The sequence below is a fragment of the Patiria miniata genome, unplaced genomic scaffold (assembly GCF_015706575.1).
Source record: "Patiria miniata isolate m_02_andy unplaced genomic scaffold, ASM1570657v1 HiC_scaffold_17, whole genome shotgun sequence".
NCBI classification, from domain to species: domain Eukaryota; kingdom Metazoa; phylum Echinodermata; class Asteroidea; order Valvatida; family Asterinidae; genus Patiria; species Patiria miniata.
This window is the reverse complement of record NW_024037055.1, coordinates 774577-790633: the sequence shown is the minus strand read 5'-3', so window position 1 is coordinate 790633 and position 16057 is coordinate 774577. Positions and strand designations below refer to the sequence as shown.

General features: G+C 40.8%; 1 protein-coding gene across 8 annotated transcripts in view; it reads left to right on the top strand.

Annotated features, from left to right (window-relative positions):
* Positions 1–16057, top strand: part of LOC119723313 (ankyrin repeat and SOCS box protein 3-like) — a 70049-nt gene that overhangs the window by 25570 nt on the left and 28422 nt on the right. For 7 of the 8 annotated variants that reach the window (XM_038193868.1, XM_038193867.1, XM_038193865.1 and 4 more), the window contains one exon: positions 8636–8779. In XM_038193868.1, coding sequence (XP_038049796.1) covers positions 8636–8779 — 144 coding nt within the window. Of the gene's footprint in view, positions 1–7725; positions 7844–8635; positions 8780–16057 lie in introns of those variants that run through there. The other variant, XM_038193873.1, reaches the window with a different exon arrangement.

Below are 16057 nucleotides of genomic sequence, written 5' to 3'. Positions count from 1 at the left end.
TTCCACTCCGTAGCTCCACGCTCTAACCGCTCGGCTACGAGGCCCCTCTCAGGTGGGTGGGTACTAGTACACAAAATCTGAATTGACGTCATGATCACGTTATCGGTAGATTTTTTTACGATTTTTAAAAAATATTTACAATTTTATTCTGCTTACTAAATTTAGCACTTTTATTCATCTGACTGGCATCAAACTTGGTACAGACTAAAACCACAATAACAATTATGAGCACAGCCAGCTCAGAAGCCATGATGATGTCATAATGGGTCCCAGTGCATCATCTTAAAGGTGTACAGTCTTCAAGTCCTAAATCTAAATGACAAAGACAACAACAGCGCATAAAATAATGATAATGCATTTCAAACAGAAAAAACATAATTCGGAAAAGCCCTTTGTTCTGCTGCAAACAAACATAGATCTCTAGTTTTCTTTCTTCTTCTTTTTGTTCCTAAATGCCATATAAGACTTTGTACATGATTTTTGTAAATGCCACTTTTGGCATAATTTATCTTTGTCGTACCGGTACATCATTCAAATTAAGCATATTCGTTGTCCTTATAGCGTCATGATTGCGTCATCATGGGTCACATGACGTCATCATAAACATGCATACTTTGAAGTCCTTTATCCACAGAACTGTATTAGTCCGATTGGGTTAAAACTCAGTCTGTAGGTAGACCGGGATGTGATATATATGTAGAAATTGAGGTGATGTCATGATGACATCATCGTGTGATTTTATATGAATTTTTGGATTTTTGAGCCATATCTCATAAACGCAACATGCAAAATTCAAAATTCTTTTTGTTTTATTTTTGTTAAGGTATGCACAAAACTTTTAAAAATGTGTGACATCATCATGATGTCATCATGACGTCATCAAAAATGCGATGTTTGAAAACACATATAAGGTAAATTCCAATCATCATGAAACTTAGTGGATAGCTAGCTAATGGTAGCGACTCCATATTACCGACAGTCTTCTTTACTCACGCCTGTCACCATGTAAATACGCTTTACAAAATCCACCACCATCCATTCATCTGATGCATAAACAGGACTTTTCTTTGCATTTTAGAAGTGATTAGACCCTCAAATTTCCAGATTTGGTTATATTTTTATCTGAAGTTTGAAATAAATTGTATAATTTTTGTCAGGTTTAAGAACAAGTACGGCCGGTCATAAAATTGTCGGCGGCCGCCATCTTGTTTTTCGAGTCTCGCGCGATCTCCAAAACTCTCAAAATTATTCATTGAAAACGTCATCACAGGGAATTGTGGGAGACTGATGACGTAGGCAGTCAATATGGCAGCAACTTCAACAAATTTGATTGTCGCAGCCGGTCAGAGGTGAAGAAAAAATCGCCAAACATCTTTGCCATCGCGCATAAAAAAACACAAAATACCTGAATATTTTGGTCCATAATATCTAAAAGGAGGGGTAGCGGAGTACAATTCAGGGATATTTAGGTTATTTAGGGTTTGTTCTTGATGAAATAAACTGCCGTTTTTCGTTAGAGCACAGCGGTTTGCAGCGCAATGCAATTTTGTGTGCCTATGCACGATGGGCTTGACGACCTTTGAAAAAAAAATGTCGAGTTCATGGCGGTTGTCCAAGTACCACATACAGCCAAACCCCTTTCATAATATGATTCTAAATGATGTATTATGTTTCATGTTGATGAAATTCACTGTCATTTTCGTGTTTAATTGAACAGAGCTTCAACCCTAGTTTTGGATTTCAATATTTCTACCCTGTAATAAACAATTGTCTATACCCAACCTGCACGCGCGTATAGCATTGTAGACTATTCCATTTTTGGCATGGGGGTGTTTTTTTAATCTGACAAGAAGGGGATTTGGAATTCCAATGAGTAATAAGTTAGTTTATGGCTAATTTTGATGTTTAAAATGTGTTTACATTGTACATCAATAAATGTCTGTTATTTTGTTCCTTTCTGTTGAAACCCATGGTTTTCACCTGAATTGATTGAACGATCATGCGCATGATGGGACAATTGCCCGGGGGAGGGGGAAGAGGGGGGGGGGGGGGGTGCAGGGGTTCAAAATAAAAGAAACTTTTAATTATAGTAATTAGTATTTTATTGTTTCAAACAGCAATTCTTTTTCATTCAACTTTACTGTTCTATTTAATAAGGCATATTTGTTTTAAAGGGAAAATACATCAAAAAATAAACTATACCAAATCATTTTGAAATACGTTGCTGGACTGTTAGTGAATGACAGTGTAAAGCATCCTGTAAAATCATGGCACCTGGTATACTGTCATTTTCAAGAAAAGTGGTATTTTTGTATCAATTTCCAACGCTGATCGGCCGATCAGCGTTGGAAAAAACTGGCCTTTTTTCAAATACTGGCCCCAATTGACCATCGCACTTGTTTGCAATCGATTACAAACCTATGAACGGGTACGAGCCAGCTAGACTGGTTCCCTGACCTTACAATTCCCCAATGTATGTAAACTGCTCTGTTTCTGCTTATATGGAGTCAGGGAACCAGACTACAGGAAAATGATTGTTTTTCTTGGTTTTTGTAGCATTTTCGAACCCAAAACCTCAAAAAAGTCAGTGTAACTATATTTGCTGTATATTTTCAACCCCCCAATTCCATCCATTTTTGAAAATTACAGCAAAAACAAATGATGTATATTCCATTTAAAAATAAGCTGTGTGTTTTTTCCAGTACTAAATTGTAGAATTTGTACTGATATTTATAAATTTGAAATGGAATTCATGACATGAAGTAAAAGGGAGAACAAAATTAGTGGATCAGAGGAAAAGTAGTGTGCCTGTTCGATAATGGAATTTAAAAAAATGAATATAAATTTTAGGGCCTGATTTCTATTTATAAAAATCAAACTTCAAGTACAATAAAAATATTTCTTTTTCAAATTTTTACTAGGAACTTCTAAGAAATATGGAATTTAATTCTGCCAACCACAAGCCTTCCTCTTGTGCTCACCCATCTCCTGCAAACCTGTCTCTTGCTCAACCACCTCTCGCTGAACTTCCTCTTGCACACCTGCCTCTTGCACACTTACCTCTTGCACACTTAACTCTTGCACCCTCACCTCTTGCACCCACACCTCTTGCACCCCCACCTCTTGCACCCCCACCTCCTGTTCCCACACCTCTTGCACCCTCACCTCCTGCACCCACACCTCTTGCACCCACACCTCTTGCACACTTACCTCTTGCACCCACACCTCCTGCACCCCAACCTCTTGCACCCCCACCTCTTGCACCCACACCTCTTGCACCCCCACCTCTTGCACCCCCACCTCCTGTTCCCACACCTCTTGCACCCTCACCTCCTGCACCCACACCTCTTGCACCCTCACCTCCTGCACCCACACCTCTTGCACCCACACCTCTTGCACACTTACCTCTTGCACCCACACCTCCTGCACCCCAACCTCTTGCTCAACCACTTCTTGCACCCCCACCTATTGCTCAACCACCTCTTGTACACCCGTCTCATGCTCAACCACTTGTTCAACAACCACTCGCTGAAGTGCCGGTTCACTCACAACCTCCACAAAATGCAAGCATTTCTGCAACTGAATCCTGTGAGCTAACCAAAGGCAAAGTACTAGATTTCATGAAGGAACATGGCAAACCTTCATGCGCTTTGTGGTTACGAACAGCTTATATTGATAAATATGGGTCTGAATTATGTGCTACCCTGTCGGGATACAAAGACAGTGTCAAAACTCTGTTTGGTGAGTACCAAAAGGTAAATAAGAATAAGTCTCGCAATGATAATGGGCGTGAAAAGTTCAGATCTCTGTCCTATCAGTTTCCTGAAAGAAGACAGTCGTCAAAAAAGCGTAAACAGGCCGATGACATTATGGATACTGAAGCTGGGGAATTAGTCGCCTCTGCTCTTCATACATCATTGGAAGAAAAGGACCGTGAACTAAATGTCGCAGGTAAGTCCTTGGTAGAAAAGGACTGTGAGCTAGATGCTGCCCAGAAGAAAAATGATCATCTTGCATCTCTGCTTACTGCAAAAAATGAAGAGCTGAAAAGAACAAGAAGCATGAGAGATTACTACATGGAGAAGACGGACAAACTTGGGGAACAACTTCAGAACGTTACTACCGGTTGTGAAGAAACTGATGCAGAATTAAAAACAGCTCTTGATGCTATGAATGAAATGGAAAAAGAACAAATTGAGGCGTCAGACAGGATCAAGACACTTGAAGATCGCATAAAAAGTCTACAAAACAAAACTGTGACCACATACGTTGGAAACCACTACACCACAGATTTCACATGCCTCGTGCACAAACTGTTAGAGCATCATGTCGGCTATAACCATATTGGGCCAGTCATCAAGGACTGTTTGGAAATTGTTGGAAAGGCTCCATCAAAGTTGCCATCGACAGCAACTATTGGAAATATGAATGTGCAAAGGTTAGCTCTTGCCCAAAAACAACTAGGAGAAGATTTGGCACCAAAAGAAAACACCTGCTTATACAGCGATGAAACGAGCAAGTATTCAGAGAAGTACATGGGGTATCACGCAACAGATGCAGATGGTAGATACTGGGTGCTTGGAATCCGAGACTTGGCAACAAAGTCATCTGATGATACACTCAGCACTTTCAAAGAGGTCTTGCAGGACATTGATGACAGAACCAAAAGTACAGAATCACAACCAGGCAAGCATATCTTGGGCCACATCAGAAGCATCATGTCGGATCGGGCTTCTACAGAAAAAAAATGGCACCAACTTCTCGAGTCATTCAGAAGCAGTGTACTGCCTGAAGTTGTAGAGAATTGGGACAAGTTGACGGATGAGGATCGGGCACCGATTGAATCTCTGACAACCTTCTTCTGTGGACTCCACAGTTTCGTTCAGTTGGCAGAAGTAACCGGATCTTCACTTCTTGAAGTTGAGAAATCTAGCCAGTCATCAGAACAGAGAGCCACCCCACCCTTCGTGCTAAACCAGGCAAATGAAGCGGGCACTGTTCGTCTCATTCGCACTGCTTCAAAAGCCTTCGCAAGAACAGGAGGCCAGAAATCAGGATGTTATGGAGACTTCAAACTCTATGTAAAGCCACATCTTGAGGAAAACGGCATGAGATCAGTTCCCCTGTGCCCATTCCGTGGGAATAGATTTAATATACTCTTCTTCAATGGTGCACATGTATACTTTCTTCATGAACACATGAAAGAGTACCTTGACAAACAGCACAATCTCAATGGCCTCCTCAAAGCTGTGAAGTACGATCTAAGTATTCCCATGCACATTGCGGGGTGCAAAGCTGTTGGCCTTCTGAACAAATTTGTGACAAGACCCCTCTGGAAAGTCATCGAGGACAAAGAAGTACACATTATGGACATGAGTAAGTTCCTCCAAGCACTGCTTGCATTTCTTGACAAGGCGCAAGAAAACATAGAAGATTTCATGACAGGAGAAATGCAGCCATTCGAAAAGGAGACATTCATCAAGAAAGATGCTGTGTATGAGTGCCTTATCAAGCCGTCCAAATATGACGATGATGCTCAAGTGTTTCCCTCCATCATAATTCCTGCCATGTCCATGCTCCTTAGGCGACACTACAAGGAGCACCTTCCCGGTGGACAGCACTTCAACCCATCCCCAGAAGTTTATGATGTGTCCAAGAGTGTTGAAAAGCACAACAAATTCGCAGAACGGGTATTGGCGTACGTTGACCACCTCCTGAGAGTACGGCCGAATTCTAATCACCTTTCCCAGGAGGCTGTCGTCATGTTTTGTCTAAACAAAACTGGGCGCTGGATCAATGACAAGTCAACTGAGGAGAGGAATCGATTACTGTCAGAAGCAAGGAAGGATGCCCGAATCATCCAAGGGAATTATCAGCAGCGTCGGCAAGCCATCACTGACAAGAGGAAAAAGCTTCTACAGGAAAAACTCGAAAAAGAAGAGGCACGCAGGCGAAAACAAGTGCAAGAGCGTGAACTGATGACGGCGGACATCGTGTACTACGGACTGTGGCAGACCCAAGACCAGCTGGAATCGTCCCTACACAGCATCAGGTCCAAGACAGAAAAACTTGCCTTAAAAGCTCAGCTTCGATTCAGACAGAACATTCTTCAGCAAGAAGCAGACACCAAGCTCTATCGATTTTCAGAAGCGATTTCATCGAGTGGTGATGGTGATGGTGCAAACAAGAGGAGGAATTTCACTGCAGAAGAGTTGGCTGAAAATTTAAGGGTGTTAATCACAAATGCATCTAAGTGTGAGGTAAGGTCATCTAGGGAGGCTCCCTTTCTTGTGGGCAAGAGGGTCAATCATATTTTCATGAAGGAGGGAGAGAGGCAGCCGTGTGAAGGGAAAGTCATCTCAACTGTGCCGGGGTATCCGCAGTGGTACAATATCAAATATAGGGATGACGCAGCCATTTACACTTTACCAACTCCTGGAAGATATGAAAAATGGGGGTCTGGAGATTATCATATAACTAAGGTAAGTGTTCAAATCTGATAAAATGACAAGGTAAGTTTTCATTTAGATCTCATGTTCACCCATATTTTGCGAATATCATGCACTGACCTGTTGCCTTTTATGAACCAAAGCCACTAATTACGGTACATGTAATTAGTGGCAATGAGCAAAAATCTGGGACCTGTGACTCTTTAAAACAATTTATAGCCAAAAAAACACATGTACTTGATTTAATTTTTGTTAAAAAATCATAAAAATACAATAAAAATCTTTTAAAAATACAATATTAATGATCGACACCTGCTACAAGAAGATTTCGGAATCTATGAATAATTAATAAGTGCTAATTTGCATACAAACCATTAAATTAAAAAAAAAACCACTTAAATTTTGGACCTATCAGCTAATTTAAAACAATTTACAGCCAAAAATCACAATGTGTACTTGATTTCATTTTTAAATCAATGTAAAATACGATAATATTAATAACCGACACCTGCGACAGGGAGATTTCGGAATCTATGAATAATTAATAGTGCTAATTTGCATACGAAACATTAAATTAAAAAACACGTCACTCCAAAAGATAGAGGACATCATAGGCTTCAAAATGAGTGGTGATATGCCATGGATTTGCAACACAATTTTTTTTTTCTGGCATCACTACTAATGGTACTAGTAAGTCCGAAATGATGTCACCATGATGTCATTGGTTGATTTTTTTATGATTTTTTTAATATTTACAATTTCCTTCCGCTTCCAAAATTTAACACTTTCTTTCATCGGATTGACTTTAAACTTACATTAGTATAAACCAAGACCACAATGCAAATATGTGCATTGACAAGTCTTTTCAAGATGACATCATTGTAGGACATGTGACATTATCATATGCCAAATCCGAAGTGACGTCAACATGACGCCGTCAACTTTTTTTCAATATTTTATATCTGTTGGCTAAACTACATGTAGCTCAATATGACTTCTAATGAACTTTGAACAAAATAATATAATTTACATGTGTACATGACTGAACATTGGCAAAAAAAGCATTTATAAAGTCATACAAAAATAATAAGCAGAAAAGCCCTTTGTTCTGTTTTCAAACAGACATAAACCTCTATTTTTTTTGGGGGGGGGGTTTGCTTTTCTGGGAGGGAGGGCAAGTGCCCCCTTGCCCTTTGCCCCCCACCCTGGTGACGCCCATGGGTGTAGTATAGTGTGAATTTAGGACTCTGGATATTGGTAGTATTGGGCATGCATAAAGCGAAGATTGTAAAAGGGACCAGATTTCATAGGAGTCCACATTTCATGTGACACCGCTGTTTTATCAACCTCGTAAAACCACCGACATGATGGGCTCTCTCTACCAAAAGGAATAGGTAAACTGTCTGAAGTATTAATTTAATAAATAAGGGAATAAATATTTGCTTGGCATTTTTTTTAATAGGTACATTTACATGTACAACCAGCCAGGGGCTGTCTTCAGCTCTGGCCATTATCCATGCCCAGGCCCCTAGCCAGTCAAAATGTCAACACAAGTCAAACTTCACAATTTTCCAATGATTTTGATCAACAAGTGTAACACCCCTCTTGCCATATCTATGGTACATATGTGCCTTGTGCACATAGAACTAAAAGTCTCCTTTGATTGAGATAGGCGCGTATGGCAACTACAGGGCAATGTGGCGCAGAACGCAGTAGAGTGGGATTCACACAGTGATTTTAACCTGTTTTGGCTGTTCAGCAAAGCTTTGCACTTTGCAAATTTTTTTATCCTTGTATTAGCCCAGGGTCATTAGCCACACTTTCTTTTTTCAAACGTAAATTTGCCATTCCCATTACTGAGCTGTAAATCTATGCTGATATACATGCATGACAGCTCAAGCCTATATCGTAGATCTCATAGGATGCCATGTTCGTAGGAAATTTACAACTGTATGTTCAATGCCATCAGGTGTGTGTGCACGCAGTGTGCAAAATGTTCTAAACACGAGCGTGTGTTGCTCAAAATTTCTTGAAAATACGGCGCAGTCAATGCTCGTGACAACATTTGACGCCCAAAATGCTGATGCACGTGGCAATCTGTAGGAAGTGACGTCATTTGAGAGAGACCTATAGTCAGGTTTAATTTACCAGTACACGTCACTTAATGTGTTTGTTCTCTACTGTAGATGTGAATGCACGTACCTGGGAGGGCGAGACCGCTGTCTTTTTAGCAGCAAGGGCCGGTTGCTTAGAAACTTTGATGCTGCTTATTAAAGATGGTGCTGATCCAAACATTTCCAACCATGAAGGAGGATCCCCGATTTTACAAGGTACTTAATTTTTTGTTTTAAATTTGAGCACCCCAGTTTTGTTTTTGTTTATCGCTTCTTAGACCAAGAAAGCCTATTTCACATATATTTTCTGTTCCAAACCTTAAAATTCGAACCACGTCTTTTATATATCCCTTCATAACTTTCTGTTCAGGAGAATGTACCGGTACATGAGAATGTGTGGATTCGTAATTTGCGAGTGCATTGCATCAAAAGAACTATTGCCACATGCTGTTGAGTTGAAAAATACATGTACTAGGATTGACAGTGCATCCTGCACTCTCAATCACCATTACATGTATCATTGCCCGTATGGACATTTAGATTCATGCGACGCGGGGGTAATACTGCTTTGCATATCTAATGAGGTGGCATGACAACGTGAAAATAGCGACATAAACAATGACACTGTAGCGTTTTCAGATTATCAATTCTTAATTATCAATTCATCTTAATATCACTTATCAGTTAGTTATCACACTTTAATTATCAATGTTCCTTTTCAACCTTTTAATTATTAATTCTCCTGAATGCAATACTCATCATTTGCCTTGTATACACCATACGGTACACCCAAAAAGCTCCAACCAGCCGAAACGCGCTACAGCACCTTTGGACGAGATTTCTTAGCTGTGTAACTGGCCATTTCTGTCACTCGCTCGAGGGTCGGGAGTTTCACGTGCTGTCAGCATCAATGGACAGACATTCCCCACGTGAGATTCGCCATCTCGATTTTGTTTCACAATTCACTTGTGACATCAGATACGTCAAAGGTGGTGACAACCCTGCTGCGGACGCTCTTTCGCGTATCGAGCTCAACTCCCTCAGCCCAGAGCAGTCCCACACACCCATGGAATTCAACAAGATGGCTGAATTACAACGACAGTGTGACGAACTCCAACAACTTTGTCAATCCTCATCTTCGCTGTCTTTCAAAGACGTGCCACTCCCATCATGCGACGCAGCCCTTACCTGCGACATGTCCACAGGTAATCCACGACCATTCGTCCCGAAGGACTTGCGACGTCACGTATTCAACTCATTTCATTCCTTGTCACACCCTGGTATTCGTGCTACTCAACGACTCATCACAAACCGCTACGTGTATGTCTGGCCAAGTATCAACTGTGATGTAAGAAATTGGACAAAATCTTCCATACAGTGTCAGTCAGCTAAAATCCATCGTCACACCGCTGCACCACTTTCCCAGTTTAAAGGCCCAAGTGCACGATTTGATCATGTACACATAGATCATGTTGGTCCTATGCCACCTCTAGTGGATGCCTTTATATCCTCACTTGCATTGATCACTTCACGTGATGGCCAGAAGCCATCCTACTGCCTGACATCACAGCAGAAACAGTAGCCCGTGCTTTCATCACTAGATGGGTTGCTGCATTTGGTGTACCATCTACCTATACTCTGCCTATACCACCAGCTACCGGTACTGCTTGCAGAGGAATCATGTGATTTGACTGCATTTATCACTCCGGAGGGACTTTGCTTTGGACTTGCATTGGCACCTGCCACCTTTCAAAAGCTCATGAGCACTTTTTCGGCTGGGCTACCAGGGGTTCAGTGTTACCTGGAAGATGTAATATGCTATGGTCATGACTGGGCGGAACACGATAAGAACCTCACTGCAGTACTCCAACGTCTACAGGACATTGGACTTACCCTGAATCCAAACAAGTGTCAGTTTAACCTTTCTTCACTTCAATTCCTCGGACATGTCATGTCAGGTAACGGATTAAAGCCTGACCCTTCCCATGTTTAGGCAATTCTACACGCGCCATCTTCCACTGACGTCACTACGCTCATTCTTGGGGTAAGCATCGTACTATGCTCAGTTCGTACCAACCTACTCCACAGTCATCGAGCCGTTACGCGCACTCACTCGAAAAGATGTGCCATTCTCATGGACACCAGATTTGCAACACAGCTTTCACACAGTGAAAGAACTGATCACTAACTGTGTCGCACCACGCTTATTTGATCCTGATTTGCCAGTGATCGTGTCTACCGACGCCTCTGCTTACGGCCTGGGAGCCGTACTACTTCAGGTGAAAGGAAACTTAGAATCACCTATCACGAACACTCACCACAGCTGAACGGAACTACTCTGTTGGTGAAAAAGAGGCCTTGGCCTGTGTTTGGGCCTGTGAAAAGTGGTTCCAGTATCTATTGGCCACCACTTCACTCTGCGTACTGATCATCAGTCACTTACTACTCTCCTATCTACATGCGGAACAGGACGTCAGTCCATGAGAATCGCTCGTTGGGCTGCTCTCTTGCTACGATCTAATAACACTGTAGTGTACCAGCCAGGTGTTTACAACAAAGCAGCCAATGCACTTTCGCACCTTCCCATACATGTACATACTACCACCCCAGTTCAAGATTATGACGAGGAAGTCATCATACAAGCAATCAATGTACTGTTGCTGAACACTATTGTACAGAAAAATAAACGACCTGCAACAAGCGGTTTTAATAGTAGATACTACCAGTACCCTCCATCGTGTAATTTTGTATGTCATCAATGGCTGGCCTAACAAGAAAGCCATTGATGGATTACTTCAGCCGTACTCGATGATTCACGATGAACTGTCAGTTGTAGAGGACTGTCTCATGTGCGGAGATCGTTGCTTGATACCTGAGATTCTGCAGAACAACCTCATTGCACTTGCTCACGAGGCCCACGCTGTAAACAACGTCTCTGTGACTGCTACTGGTGGCCTTGCATGGATCGCATGGTTGAAGAGGCCATGCGCAACTGCTTCACCTACCAATCCAATGACAAAACTACCCAAACTCAGACTGCTCCACTCCAACCTGTGCCGTTGCCAGAGGGACCTTGGCAAAAACTTGCGTTTGCCATCACCAGACCTTTCATAAAAGGGCCCACAGGACTGTAGATTTGCTATAGTTCTCATCGATTACTACAGCAAATGGCCAGAGGTTGCATTTGCTCAAACTGTCACTTCTAGCACAATTATTTTGATGCTAAATACTATTTTTGCACATGAAAGACTGCCCAATAAAATTGTCACTGACAACGGAGTCCAGTTTACTTCTACTGAGTTTGAGAACTTTTTGCGCAACTGCGAAATCAAACATTATAAGTCATTGCTTTACTACCCAAGGGCAAATGGGGAAGTAGAGCGTTGGAATAGGGTTCTCAAACAGACCCTACAGCTTGCATCACAGGAGAGGAGAAGGTGGAAAGAGGCAGAACAACTCACTGCCTATCGTTCAACGCCCCACCAGACAACAGGGAAGTCACCATCTGAACTACTGCACAATCTGAAGCTGATCACGCACATGTATATGAACATTCGACACGACAAACCACCGCAGCAGAATGAGGCTGAACTTCGCTGTTGTGTTGCACAGAAGCAGGGAAAATCATGCAACTACACTGACTCAAAGCGTGGTGCAGTAAATTCAAAGTTCAAACCAGGAGACTATGTACGCGTGAAACAAGGGACAACCAAATTCTCTATTCCACAGAAGATTATCAACTCTAAGGGACCATTTACTTATGTGTTAGAGGATGGAAGATTCTGGAATGTTTAAAAACCAAGTCTATGCCCTGTAGAGTTTATGGCACAGGGTTTAAGCTCAAAACGGCATTCAAAATTCCACAGCAGTCAACGAACCTGTGGCAGGGGATGGTCAAGTTCGACATTCAACTTGACCTCGAAAAACCCCAGTGTGGTCAAAAGATTATGACATGTAGTCCAGACCCCTCCATACATTTACCGGTACTATCAGTCAAGCAGTTAAATGACTAAATTCAGGATAATATGGACGCTTGTATTTGGGGGAGTTAAATCATATTGCACACTAGGTACACCTTATTATTCACTAGGGGACTGTGAACTTTTGCTTAAGTTACTTGGTTTTCAGAGAGTAAGGCTTGCAAGTTGAAAAAAACCCCGAAATTCACAGACTTTGCTCATTTTACTTAATAGTTGAATTAACGGTACTCTAGTTCTTTCTCAAAGAGGAGGGGAGATGTTGTGTCTACATGTACATGTATTTCTTGTATAGTGCCTTTTATAACACCTCTTGATTGGCCGAGAGCGAGTCACATGTTACTTTCTAATTTTGCTATCTTTCTGTGCACGGCCAAAAGTACTATGCGCATAGCAACCAAAGTACTATACCATTAGCAACCAAAGTACTATTTCCAGTCGCAATGTGCGATTCGAATTACGTCATTCGTGCATACAGTGTACGGGTCGTGTGTACTGTGGACGTATTTTGTGGGTGAATACACTTTGAGATAAGAGAGGATTGCAATCCAGGTACAGGCTTCAGACAAAAACCCAAATGTAAACTCTGTAATCAGATTTTCTGGTATACGAAGATTCATAGCATGTTCACAAATTCAAACTCTTGGCCACCTCTCTCTCTCTCTCTCCAAAATGCACAACTGGTTCTTACATATTCCACCCTACACATTAAACCGAACTTACCTGTATGTCCCCAAAAACGCACTTTCACTTTGACTCTAAAATTTGGTTGCAACTTCCACATATAAATTATCATAGAAAGGGACAGCAAATTACCATAACCATTGTCAACGAAAATGAGGGGCGTCTTCCTACTATTTTATTGAATAAAAGAGATAATCGAAGTCTAGTAAAAAGTACATGTAGGTGTGTATTTTGTGGAGACATCGCTTTATTGCATAAGGCCCCCCAAACAAGTCTCTGGTTTCTGGTATGGAGCTTGCCCCAAAAGTGGTGCAGCGATGCGGCTTTTTTTTTTTTTTTACTTTTTTTCTTTTTCTTCAAATGTCGGCTGATGACTGCAAATGGTACCTGACTAAATTTAGTGCAAATATATCGGAGTCCAGAGAGGCCACATAAAGCTTATAATCGATCTAACCCCATCTAAAAACACGTTAAAATTGTGCAGCAGCAGGATTCCAGTCAAACCAGTTGGTTTGGCGGTTTTGAAACATCATCTTACATTGACATTTTTTGTTTCTCAATTTTGCCGATGTGCATGGCTATGGCGACGAGCGCGCATACCAGAAACCGGAGACTTTATTTGGGGGGAGACTTTTTTTTGGCCTAACTATAAGTTATATAGTAAAGTTGTGTCAATTCCGTGTGGGGTAAGCACCAAAAAAAGAAACATAAGGCATAAAAATCATTAGCAAAAAGTGGAAATAACTTGACATTCTGATTGTTTGTCCCATAGTAATCAATACCCCAAAGATCATTAGCTTTATGTCATCTGTTTCACACTAAAATAAACCTCCTACACTTCCTGCTCAAATTGTTCTAAGGGAATAAATGTGCGCTTAAGAGGTAATACACTATGACTGTTTGGAGTCTGGATGCTAAACATGGCAATGGTAATTATCAGCATCCAGACTTTGGCCGGTCTTAAACAAAGTGTTTCATGTACATTTTGGTCGAAAAATCAAAACTTTTCAGACCAAAAGTCCAAACAAGTCAAAAATGAAAACTTTCCAACAATTTTGTTCAACAATTTCACTTCATTTTAGTAGGCCAGCCAAATGTGGAAAAGTTTTCTAGATAATAGTTTCACGGCATTTTTTTGGTAAAAGCTGGCATCCAGGCTTGATCAATTCTTTGAACCATAACAAACAAGATGAGGGTGGATGCCATCGTTAATTTTGACACTAAATATATCTAATTTGCATAAATCCTCAATCCTTGCCATTTAATATAATTGTTCCCCATATTTGGGTATATTTTGTGTTGTTTAATTTTTGAAAATGTTATTTTGCTGATTCTACTTACACATTCTTACCTTCAATAACATTTTCTAAAGCGTATACATGTAAGTGACTGAATAATTATGAGGACTTAGTAACGATCCAAAATGGCTACTATTACTCCCCCAAGTTGCGCGCATTTACCTTGTCTCGAGATATCTTCAAGAAGTCTTGCCAAATGTGAGCTTCAAATTCACCAAGCTGCTTGCTGGCACAGTTACCCTATTGAAACCTCATGGAAAAGCATGTGAACAATGATAACGTTGTGATATTTAGCCCAGCATACAAAAACGGGGAAAAACGAGGTGTCTGTTAATTGGCATAATTAGTCAAGGTTTGCCTAACGTGGGAGACTTGAAAAAGGTTTAAGGAAATTCCCAAAATTATTGGAAAGAAAATTAATGGCAAGAAAACATTCTGACATTGACCTAATTGTTCCAAGTAAATTTTTTTTGGAACTTATTCAAGTCTCCCACATCAGGCGACCCTTCACCTAATTTTGCGGACAGCGAACTCGTTTTCCCGTTTTTGTTTGCTGAGCTAAATATCACAATGGTATCATTGTCCACATGAATTTTCCATAAAGTTTTAGGCAACTGTGCCAGTAGGCAATGTGATGAATTTCATGTTCATCAATACCGAGTTTTGGCAAGACTACTCGATGACATTTGGAGACAAGGTAAATGCGCGCAAATTTCAGGTATACTAGTAGCCATTTCGGATCGTTGCTATGCCCTCATAATTATTCAGTCACTTATATGCTTAAGAAAATGTTATTTAAGTGAGGATGCACATGTTTAATATAGGTTTTCTCGGTCAATTTCGGCAAATGAGCAGCCAATTTAATTTTTGTGCGTTCAAATTGAAGCTATTTTGCCTCTCCAGTTGTTACTGCGTTTCAAATTCAGAATTCGGCCATTCAATTTCGTTTTGAGGCATTCAAATTCATTTAGCACTGTGTTCAATTTAGCATATCGTCATTCTTTTTCGTGACACACAATCATCATTCAATTTAGCAAAGCTGGTTCGACTGGAGATTTTACTGATTTAATTTTTTTCAATTTCGTAAAGAGGCAATCAATTTCGCTTAAAGAGAATTCAAATAAGTACGACTAAAGAAATAAGAATAAACAGATAAACTGTACTAGGCAACTGTTTCGTATCTTCACTTTAATTCAGGCAAACCTTGTTTTCTTTATTTATGCTTCCAGTCGACTTTACATGGGGCCAATGAGGTTTTTTCTTCTTCTTTGTTTTCTTCTTCATTCTATTTTTTTTTTGGGGGGGGATCTTAATTGGTTAACTGACCAAGACCTAATTTTGTGTTGTGTTTGAATGGGGTGTTTCTTTATGTTTTTCCTGGTTTTTTATTGTTTATGTTGTTTCTTCCTCAACCGTCAATCTGTTGGCGTGCCAGACATCTTGGCATATATGTTTGGGTATGGTTGTACCACTGCATGCACTTCACTTGGGTGATGACATCAACGCTCTGGATGGCTGCTTGTTGAAGGAGATCG